The 11,154-nt window shown below is 39.6% G+C and overlaps 1 protein-coding gene across 3 annotated transcripts; it reads left to right on the top strand.

The window, feature by feature from the left end:
- The first annotated feature begins 924 nt into the window (after nucleotides 1–924).
- hnrnpa3 (heterogeneous nuclear ribonucleoprotein A3) lies at nucleotides 925–8,723 on the top strand. 3 transcript variants are annotated; one of them, XM_084725103.1, is made up of 11 exons: nucleotides 925–1,069; nucleotides 2,183–2,305; nucleotides 2,738–2,884; nucleotides 2,968–3,178; nucleotides 3,279–3,368; nucleotides 3,477–3,548; nucleotides 4,059–4,106; nucleotides 4,676–4,813; nucleotides 5,268–5,390; nucleotides 5,497–5,567; nucleotides 8,270–8,723. In XM_084725103.1, exons 1-10 carry the CDS (start codon nucleotides 929–931, stop codon nucleotides 5,550–5,552), a joined length of 1,149 nt encoding a protein of 382 aa, XP_084581229.1. In that variant the 5' UTR covers nucleotides 925–928; the 3' UTR covers nucleotides 5,553–5,567; nucleotides 8,270–8,723. The 3 variants fall into 3 exon arrangements, with proteins under 3 accessions (XP_084581229.1, XP_084581228.1, XP_084581230.1); XM_084725102.1 differs by lacking the exon at nucleotides 8,270–8,723 and adding an exon at nucleotides 5,672–6,336 and having other exon boundaries at nucleotides 926–1,069; XM_084725104.1 differs by lacking the exons at nucleotides 4,059–4,106; nucleotides 8,270–8,723 and adding an exon at nucleotides 5,672–6,336 and having other exon boundaries at nucleotides 926–1,069.
- Nucleotides 8,724–11,154: the final 2,431 nt, after the last annotated feature.

Genomic DNA, 11,154 nt, shown 5'->3' with positions numbered 1-11,154 from the left:
TCCTGTTTCTGCTGCTGTTCTTCTATTACAAAAACATAAATAGGCCCAAACGGTACACCACCAACGCTGAACTGGAACATTAACCACCTGACTATATGATCAGTTGCCTAGCAACACAAACATGACGTGACATTTGGGATTAGAAACTACCATCAAGTTGAATGAACACCCAAGACTGAGCTTCACCAAACTGTGTATAACCCACACTGTGTGTATTTTCCACCCCTTATATTTTACTTACTTAACTAATGCTTCTTATATTGAAACTAACAGCACTACAGTGGATTAGATAGAGTAGATTTTAAATTAAATGTTCCACTCATTATAGACTGAAGGCTGCTCACCAAGGGGATGAATGAGGAGTCTGTCAAGTCGTCTCCCTCTTTAACCAGTAGATGGCGCAAATTGTCTTTTTTTTTTTTTTTTGCAATGAACGAAGCCAGACACTAAAAAAGGGACAAAGTGTGTTAACACTTTTCAGAATTTCATATGACCATTTGATAAACAGTAGCCATCACATGCTACAGTTTTATTTTTTATTACGGCAGCCACTTTGACCTGAAATTAAAACAACAGGGTTAACACGAGTGCTGCAAATGAGAGAAAGGTCCCGCTCCATTTAGAGGAGCAGAGCCTTTCCAGGGAGCCAACATGCACAACAGCAGCATCCTGGCTCAGTTTGTCCTGAATGGAACGGAAAACTAATTTGTATCGCAAGGGACTATTATTATAAATGTTCTACTATAATTCAGGATAGGCTGACAGGGGAACAACCGTGGACACGAAAGTAAGTCTCGCGAGAGTGATCATTTTAACCCAATCCATGATCATCCCCTGACATCCCCAGCCAAGTGTTTTAAGTCCATAAACCTGCCCAGATCTTAAGCGCAGCATTTTCATTTTATAAAACATACTTGATTTGTACACGATGCACAATTACGAAACAACGCATACAAATCTCGCGAGAGATTCACAAATCAAAGGTTACCTTCTAGATACGACTGGCACAACCGGAACGATGTCACGTGATCTACGCCGATCTACTCCAGTTGACATCTGCAAAATGGAGGTGAGGTGCTTGGAAATGTTGCAAATTGAATATGGTTATTTACAAAATACAGCAAAGCTGTAGTTACGCTTTAGCATATATGTAACATTGGTGAGCGAATGCATGGTTTTGCATTGTAATGCGTGGCTTCTCTGCATCTTTAATTTATCTTAAGACGCAGCGCTGACAACAGTAGATTAGCCGTGAAGCTAAGCTAATGGTGGTCTATGATGGCAAACTAGTGTGGTGGTCCTACCACTGGACAGCTCTGTACACTGGGCTACTGTTTCAGTTCACTCTTAAGTGATTGATATTGTTTGGTTTATGTAATTCACATTATTCGCTATAGCAGATAGATTAATGGGTGCTTTTGGTAAAAACATAATGTTCAATCTGCGGCATTTGTGAAGTGAGCTAACGCTAGCTGTGTCAAAGCTAGCAGGCTAAGCTAACCCAGTTTCCTGTCATCTGTATTACGGATTGTAGGCCTCGTTTTCTGCTACAGGGTATATAGTTATGTAATATTTAATATATATGTATATATAATCGTAATGTATATTTAATCAAGATACTTATTGTCGGCGCACTGGATTTATCTAACAGTCAAATTATACGCGATAATATAATTTACTTTTCTTTTAAGTTTGTCGTCACAACAGGGCTAACGTTGCGGCCTGGTATAGTGACTGACAATACGATGTTGTTACAGATATTGGTGTGAGCATTAAGGTTGCACAATCGCAATAAAACTGCAGTCTGGCCAAGTGCAATATTCAAATCGCAGAACCAAATCGCGTTTTTTTGGGGAAAAAAAAAGTAGAGGGAAACAACATTACAATGAGTCACTGTCGTGCTGCATAGATGACCTGACCTTTTTTTCAGTGAACCTGAAAATTGCCACGCAAAACTGATCATTTCCAGTAATCATATTGCATGCGCAATTTCAGTCAAATTAATTGCAATATTACTTTTTTTCTTTTTACCAAACCGTACAGCCCCAGTGTATATGCATGTTTTTTTCCAAGTACAGGAGCACAGCTACATTACATAACTATGCTGTGTGCTTCTACAACTAGCCGCCTTTAAGATTATCCATAGTGGGAGTGATATTAATTTTCTTTTATGTTTTTCCAGGACCGTGAGGCTAAAGAACCTGAGCAGCTCAGAAAGCTGTTTATTGGAGGTCTGAGTTTTGAAACCACAGAGGAGAGTTTACGGGCCCATTTTGAGCAATGGGGAAGTCTGACAGACTGTGTGGTGTGTATTTTCAGTTTCTTCTATTTTGCTTACTAAATGTGTACTTTCCTAAGCCAGTTTTACAAAAACAGATCATCAAAATTTACATTTATACACATTCTATAACTAAAAAAAAACAGGAAGAAGAAAAACGTAATATTACCTACCTCTTTTTTTAATAAAAACAAAACATAATTTTTACACATACCATTAGACATACTGTATGATGTCTTTAAATCATATCCAAAACAAACTAAACTATCTGCAAATAGAAGATATGGCAATATTCTTTACACTTCACAGATCTTATTATATGCCATTGTAAGCTGTGGCAAGATGACCTGAGATAGTACAGTAGTGGTAAATAGATAGTAAACAGTATTAGCTTGTAAAGTAGCTACAGGCCAGTTAAACTGTTCTAACTATCAATATGCATCATTTTCTTGTTTCTAGGTGATGAGGGACCCCAACAGCAAGCGTTCAAGAGGGTTTGGCTTTGTAACATACTCCAGTGTAGTGGAGGTTGATGAGGCTATGAAAGCAAGGCCTCATAAAGTCGACGGCCGAGTTGTTGAACCCAAGAGGGCCGTGTCCAGAGAGGTAAACAAATCCCACAGCAGAAGGCAGAATCTACAGCAGTGGTATTGTTTGGTGTGTACTCATCGATACACATTCTGTTTCAGGACTCCAATAAACCAGGCGCCCACCTGACAGTGAAGAAGATCTTTGTTGGCGGTATCAAGGAGGACACTGAGGAGTACCACATCCGCGAGTATTTTGAGAAGTATGGAAAGATCGAATGCATTGACATCATGGAGGAACGCTCCACTGGAAAGAAGAGAGGATTCTGCTTTGTGTCCTTTGATGACCATGACACTGTAGACAAAATTGTTGGTATGTGGTTGTTTACACTTGTGTTAGAGTTAACCAGGCTGTTAGTAAACATTGTGCGTGGTATGAGTGTGTTTTTGTTTTTTCCCTGTTTGTCTTGCAGCCCAGAAATTCCACACAATCAACTTCCACAATTGTGAGGTCAGGAAAGCTCTCTCTAAACAGGAAATGAGTGCTATGTCCAACAGCAGGGGTAAGCACGCAATAGGCGATAGTTATACTCAGTGACCATCATTGTTTATACTGTATGCTGCTGATAATAGGTTGATGCTCTCTAAAATAACAGCTTTCCTTTTATCAGGTAGGAGTGGAGGATCTGGAAATTTCATGGGGAGGGGTGGTAATTATGGAGGTGGTGGCAACTTCGGCCGAGGTAAGTGTTATTTCCATACTGGGTAAAGTGCATCTGGTGTTATCCACAATGATGCAGGTACACTTGATATTGATATGGCTTTATCTCTTTCTCCACAACTAAACAACTAAATGCTGCATGGTTTTGACTTTTTGGTAAAACCGGTTGGTCTGCTTGGTTTTGGCAGTGTGAAGGTATTTTCTGTTGCTTCCAACTCTCTGTGAGCACTTCCTTGTTGTTTTAGCTCTGCTGAACATCATTTTTCAGATAATAGTAGGCTATGAAACAGACTAACAGTGGTGACTCCTGGTTTTCTAATTTTATTCTCATACAACAGCCAGATTTATATCTCCATGATGAGGTGGAGTGAAAGTGCCTACAGAGAGTCTGAGATGACAGAAACCTGTCTTTTTAACATTGGTGCACTGCAGAAACATTCTCATGCTGGTGAAATGTTGACCATTGCATGTCAGCAGGGCTAAACAAACTGGTCAATTTTAATCCATAATATATTTTATCCTTGGTTTTTAGGTGGCTATGGTGGAGGGCGAGGTGGTTATGGCGATGATTTTGACAATGGTGAGCTGAAGTCATGTAGGCCATTCCTATGGTTGTGTTGTGGGTTTAATATCTTTGCTTACTAACACAACAACTATGTCATTTCTTCAGAAAGTGCTTTACAACAGTGTTATATTAAAGTTCCCATGAAGTTGATCCTGTCTTTGATTTCGATGCTCGAGACCATGACGTAATTTCGATCGATTTCGATAAAAAATCGAAATCGTGACACCCCTATAAAGAACCTAACCGTGAACTGCTGTTAACTCGGTTAGCTGTGACTCAGCCTCAGCGTGCTGGGAGCCAAACCTTGCAAGAAAACCACCTCTGTACTGTAGGATCTTCCCTGTCATCAAATTGGCCTTCAGTGGCCTCGGAGACTGTTTTGGTCCTGGTCTTGCTGTGTTAACTGTCTTGGATGAGTCAGCTAGCGGGACCACTCTCCTTCCTAGCGTTACATCCATGGACCAGTCAGTGTCTGCACAAGTCCCAGCAAAAAGCACTGCGCTAGCTGTTTCATGGGAACTTTAATACCTCATGTCAATGTTATAAAAAATGTTATATTGTAAGTTTGATGTTATATTATTTAGGCCCAGGAGGAAATTATGGTGGTGGACCAGGTTATGGAGGTGGCCGAGGGGGCTACGGAGGTGGTGGTCCAGGTTATGGCAACCAGGGTGGTGGATTTGGTGGTGGCTGCGATGGAGGTTACGGCGGCAATAATGGAGGTAAAGATTGTAATGATTAAGAGTGTTAGTGGCATGCAAAAGGTTTTGACTAGAAAATGGCTAAGGAAAGACATACCAACCATAAATGAGTGGATGAACATAGTACAGTATATGCTGAATGGAGAGATTCACATTTAAACTAAGAAGTCGAATTAATATCTTTGAAAACTGGTCAAATGACTTCCTGAAATGTCAACTATAAGGTCTGATTTTGTGTAAGTATCTGTATGCTTCTTTCAAGGGCAGAACCATTTTAATTTGGTGTGTGTGCATGTGTGTGTGTGTGTGTAACACTTTGTTTAACCGTGTTCTTAAAAATAAAACCTTTATAAATAGTAAATAATAAAGAATGTATTGAATCCAGAACTTTGACTGTTAATCGGAAGTGCAAGATGCAACCCACAGAAACTTGCATTAGTAAATCCAGACTTAACGTAAACACTTAAATTTTCAGGATATGGAGGGGGTGGAAATTACAACGACTTTGGAAATTATGGTGGACAGCAGTCCAACTATGGGCCCATGAAGGGAAACAACTATGGTGGTGGCGGCAGAAATTCAGGTGGACCCTATGGCGGTGAGTTTTACCTTCCATTTCCACCCCATCTTAAGTGAGACAAGATCAGAATTTTGTCTTCCTGAAGCATATTTAACATTTTGTGTTGGCCATTCTTTGACTGCAGGTGGCTACGGCTCCGGTGGCGGCGGCGGAGGTAGCTATGGCTCACGGCGATATTAATTATTTCATGTCTTGGTAAGTTGCATTCAGTTTCACACCACCCTCGTAGCAGCACAGTACAGAGTGAGCCCATGAAAGTGCAGAATAACTATTTGTTCTATCCTGTATCCATTCAACAGGCTTCAGTTCTTAGCAGGAGAGGCGAGGAGGTGAGCAAAGGAATTGTCAGGAAAGCTGCAGGTTACTTTGAGGCAGTCATCTGAAAAGCATTAGAGGAACACACAAGTCAGACATTACTGCAGCTAAATCGGAGAAGTTTATGGAAGAAGGACTGTATACACAAGAGTGCAGATGATACCCATCCTTAATTGTGATAGATGTTTCCCTACCAAGCAATTTTTTCCTTTTGTGCGTCTGAAGTGTGTGTGTATTGTGCCTATGGTATCAGGGGTAAAGAGTAAATTGTGTTTTTTATCTGAAGTCAGTTCTTAATATCTTTATTTTCCTTTTTTATATGCGTTAGTTTTCTGCTGGTCAATTAATATTTTGTCTCTTAACTTGGTTTGTGTCAAATAGAATAGTCTCATCAGGCCCTCAGAAGAGCTAGAATTAAATCATTTTTTTCTTTCTGAAGTTATTATGATTGCAAGTGTCAAGTGTATTTTGATTTTGTATGTGAAGCACAGTATGTAAATCTTGCTTAGCACCAGTGTCAACAAATATACGCAGTGGATTAGAATTAAGGGAATCCCTGACTCTAATTGTTCTTAGAAAACCCGGATCCTAGATTGTTCGACGATTTTCATTAGTTGAAAAAGACGAATAAAATTGTTTAGTAAAGTGACATGAAGTTCAGTGCGTCATTGGTTCAGAAAAAGATGAAATGAGTTACTAATTGTATCTGTTGCCTGCTTACTGTGACTGAAGTTTAGCAAATCAGCCTGTCCAGAACTTTCTCCTCATTTTGGAGTGTTAAAGGGGACCTATTATACTCATTTCCAGCTCTTTATTTTCATTCAGGGACTCAACTAGAGTAGCTTTGCAGGATTCACAGTTTAAACATCCTTATTTATCTTGTACTGGCCCTTTATGTAGCCCCTCTATGCACCTTCTGTCTGAAACCAGGCATTGTAGCTCCTGTCTCTTTAATGCCCCCCTTCATAAAAGCCCTCTCTCCTCTGATTGGCCAACTTCCTGTTGAGGGGCAGTGCTTTTAATGATTTCAGTGAAATTGGATTATATGTCATAGAGAAAATATTTTCTGGTGTTTCCTTTGAATGTCCTCCAGCTGCTCTGCCGCAACATTTATGCTACATAGTTTTCTGATCCCCATACAGCCTTAGCCATTAGCGGTTAGCTACTTTAGCTGCCAGCTGGCTATTTAGCTCTGAGATATGACCCAGCACCCTGAGTGCTTCTGAGCACCATCTTAGCACGGAGACTAGCAATAAGGGGCACTGAAATCAATTCATTTACTGTTTATCAGACCACAAACGGTTGGGAAAAATGATAGAGGCAGCCAGAGAAGAATGTTTGTGGGGATTAATTGCTGCACACAAGGCCACAACTTCAGGAATACATTCACTGATTTTGGTGGAACTGGATCATATTTTATGGAGAAAGCATTCAGTGGTTTTCCCTCTGATGTCCATCTGTCTGCTCTGCCTCAACTTTTGGTAATTTTTGGAAAATGATGGCTCACTTAGCATACATGCAGCTAGCCCTGCCTGGTTGGGAACTCAAACACTGAGGAGGGCACAGCTAACAAGCAGTAGCAGTTATTTCAGCAACAAGTGAAGATAGCCGTCCATCAGAAACTGCAGTTTACAGCGTTGAGCAGCTGCAGGACATCAGATAGAAAACACGAAAAAGTTAAATTCCTTCACTACTGAAAGAGCACTTTCTGAGAGACACACTGAAGACAAATGTAATCCTGAGTAGAGCGGTCGTGCAAAGACAGACTCAGGCAGATGACCATGTAAAGAAATCCTCATATGCCAACGTGAGCCCGTCACAACAAATTGTCTAAAGCAGAAAAAATAGCTGAAAACGTTGCATTCAGAGCAGTCTGTAACCTGAGCATTTTGCTCACAGGGGTTAGTCCTACATACCTCATTGTTTGACACTTTGGCCGTGTTTATAATGAACATCCAACATTCTAACATTAAATATATGATTAAAAAAACAAAAAAAACAAGGAAAAGCATAATAGGTCCCCTTTAAGATTTCTGTGGGTGAAAATAGTGTGCGTATATATGTTGCATTAACTTGTACCAGAGTCGATGACAAGGGAGTTTTGGGTAGTCCTAGGTCAAGGGCCCATACAACACCTATGCCAGTGTTGAGCGAGTAGGATTATAACAGCCACAAGCACCTGCAGTTGGGCCCTCAGCATCGCTAGTGTGGAAGATTGCAGATGACTGTCAGACAGGACGTCTTCAGCCCCAGCACAGTGGACCAGTCAGCATTTTGAGAGAGAAGGGAGAAGGCAGCATCGAGCGAGCACAACGGCCATGGAGGAAGCTTGCAGTGTCGTTCCTGGTAGTGAGCATCTATCTCGCTTTCAAGGCTAGCTAAACCCTCCAGCAGCTGGTGCTAGCGAAGAAAGAAAGACTAGTTCCTGGACACATTGGAGATCCTGTTGAGTCAGAGATACTGCAGTTTTACCCACAAGTTCTAGCTTTCAGACATTTAACAAGAAAAGGGAGTGAGTATTTCACAAAAGCTGACTTAAGAAGATGGAGCAGGTAAGAGTAACCACTTTGCTTGATTTGCAGATGTGGAAAAGAGGAATTCTCTTCTTGCTGAAAATCTGTAAAGACCTGATAACATGGAAGGTTCTGGATGGGTAAGACTTTTTCAAAATATTATCCAAGGCTGCTCGTATTGTAATCTATCAGTGAACATGGTGATTATACAAGGTGCAAGGGTTCTTTTGAGGTAAACTGAGCAGGATGACATCCAGTGTTGCTCCACTTTGACCAGAATCGGCCTGTGATCTTCAACACACTTCAACTGCCAAATATGTCGTGTTTAAACGTTTTATTACTTTTGCTATCAGGCAAGTAGTGTGGATAAGAGAGATAGTGATTAAACATGATTGGGGAAACAAGTTATCAGCCTTCCTCTGAAAACAAGCAGTATTTACGGTGGCCACCTATCAGGTACACGTGTACGATCTATTGCAATACTTTAATATAACAATTCCACCTTTACAAAGGTTAGAATGTGAAGTTCTTATTGACATTGTAGATGCGTAAATTCAATTATGTAGTACTGGAGGCATAGTTAAAGATGCTTATCGCGGTATATTAAAAGGTCTTTTTAAAATTTTGTCCTCCCTATTTACAACCCCAGTGCTACAATAACTGGTATGTTGTGTACATGTAATTAAAAAGATGATCTATCTTCAATTCAATACAGTGCACGGACAAAATATTTAATGTTCAAACTGGTCATTTTTGTTTTCACACTCATTGTGAATATGATACCGCTGTGATACATCACATTTTAAACATTTTAAAAGTTCCATTCTTGCCTGATATACACCTGCAAATGCCCAACAATCCAGGGTGGTATTTTTCGCCTCATAGTGTCCTGCACTTTTTCAATGGGAGTCGGGTCTGGACCACAGGCAGGCCAGTCAGTTCATCTCAAAAAGCTAACATTTGAAAATGGCCGTGCTAGTTTTTCCTCTCACCAAAAGTTGGCTTTATTTGAAGTGTTATTTATCCTCTTCACAGGCTTTAAAACTGATTCTGCTACAGCCTTAAAAAAGACAGATGTAACACTCACACAAGACCAAACACGATTCCCTTCAGGCTTGCATCTGCCGGTGATTAAAGTCCAGTATAACGCCACCATTACCAAAATCCTAAAACATTAACATCTCTGTGATAGCGTCAAAAAAACATATGTATCATGAAAGAAGACTTGTACTGAAGTTGTATTAGATTGCATTAGACTCTATTTGTGTACCTAATTAAGTGGCCATATACTGAATATTACTTGATGCAGTGTTAAAATGTATGGAATCAAAGTGTCCTTGTTAGTCCTCCATGCCGTAATAATGTAAAGAAAAAAGAAAACTTTTAACTTTTAACCAACGTGATTATTACTGCTAAAGCAGATCAAAATACCATAGCATACAAAAGTATTTAATTTATAAAAAGGGGATAGTAATAAACTAGAAGAGAAGCATATAGACAGACTATGAAGCAGCTCCATTCCTCAGACTACGAGACCGAGCACTCCAACATGTAAAATACTTTGGCTGACTCTACTCTATATAATTTTTGAGAGTGGCAAAAAGGGATCTACGTCTTGATGTCAATATACAACCTCTGTTGTATAATGAAAATGAATAAATCCACTTTGTACCTTAATTAACACTTTTAGATGCCTGTTTTAAATCGAGGACGTCAAACCCTCTGCTTAAATTAGAAAAAAAAATCTTTTGCATGACAAGCAGTCACAGGAACATATAAGCAAAACTGGGGTGGAATGTGTCAGCAGAGGAACTGTGGTCACGAGGTGAAACTAATCTGCCGAGGTTTACACAATATATAGAATATTCACAAGTACTAGTTATGTTTTCCAAGAATTGTAAACGCTTTTTTTTTGCTTCAGAGGCCAAACACTATTTCATAAGGTGCTGACATTTTTCTTACACTTGAGTTCCTGAGTAGGGAAAATTAGTAATGTTTCCTAAAAAATGGGAACTTGGTGCAATTTTACTACTTCTTGCTTGTAATTACTGCCCTTGAGGATGTAGCACTTAACACGGAAAGTTTATTCATGGATTGCTGTTACAAATATTAATTAAAATAAAAAATATTTAGAATAACTTAACATTGAAATGTTTACATTTCAACAGAACTGTGCAATATAGCTGAAAAATAGCAATATAAAATGTTTCATTTCAGTGTATAAATAATTATTAATGTTTAATAAAGAGAAGGTTGGAATTAACCACCTGACTTTGAATTTAATCACCTAATTTATCAAGGCAAATGTGTACTAGGCTTGAGCGATTAAAAAAAATTACTGGCCAGCTGACCTTTTCTCTTCTATAAATATTTTCACTTAATGTCATTTCTGTTGTTGTGTCACACTGGCTGTCAACAGTGCAAATGAACAGCACACCTGTTAAATGATTGGCCGTCTGCGTGGTACTCGGAGCACACTCCATTATCCACAGCTATGATAGGCTATTTAAGCTGCAGGGCGGATTCATTGTGTGATTTCACGGCGGCTTACGTTTAAGTGACACTATTGAACAATTGTTTTTGATGTAGTGTCTGTTGCAGATACCCGTCACTTTCAGTGTGTTGTCCAGGCTTATTTATACATTATCAGACGTAATTTTTAAATTGAATGCGGCGGGGATGTCTGTGCCAAACATGGCAGACATATGACCCACATGATTACCTGCCACAAGTTTAGGTTTTATGCATTTTTGGAAGAATTATACATGCATTTTTAGGATTCCACACAGGTCAGGCCTCCTCACTGTGACAATAAAGCGATGTCTGCCAGTATGTTACTCAATCAGGTGAAGGGTAGTGTGTCTAAAGAGGAATGCAGAGTGACCAATAAATCTGTGCTTTGTGAAAAGCACAGCAGTGTCAATGAACTGTGCTGGCTTGACATTAAGATGTGT

This window comes from Lutjanus erythropterus, chromosome 8 (genome assembly GCF_056507025.1).
Source record: "Lutjanus erythropterus isolate fLutEry1 chromosome 8, fLutEry1.hap2, whole genome shotgun sequence".
Classification (NCBI taxonomy): domain Eukaryota; kingdom Metazoa; phylum Chordata; class Actinopteri; order Lutjaniformes; family Lutjanidae; genus Lutjanus; species Lutjanus erythropterus.
This window is presented reverse-complemented; position numbering and strand designations above follow the sequence as displayed.

Coding starts and splice junctions, on each gene's coding strand:
- hnrnpa3 (XM_084725103.1), top strand. CDS start 929: ATGCACAATTACGAAACAACGCATACAAATCTCGCGAGAGATTCACAA. Junction 3,549..4,058: donor TGGTGGCAACTTCGGCCGAG/GTAAGTGTTATT, acceptor CTTGGTTTTTAG/GTGGCTATGGTGGAGGGCGA. Junction 4,814..5,267: donor TTACGGCGGCAATAATGGAG/GTAAAGATTGTA, acceptor TTAAATTTTCAG/GATATGGAGGGGGTGGAAAT.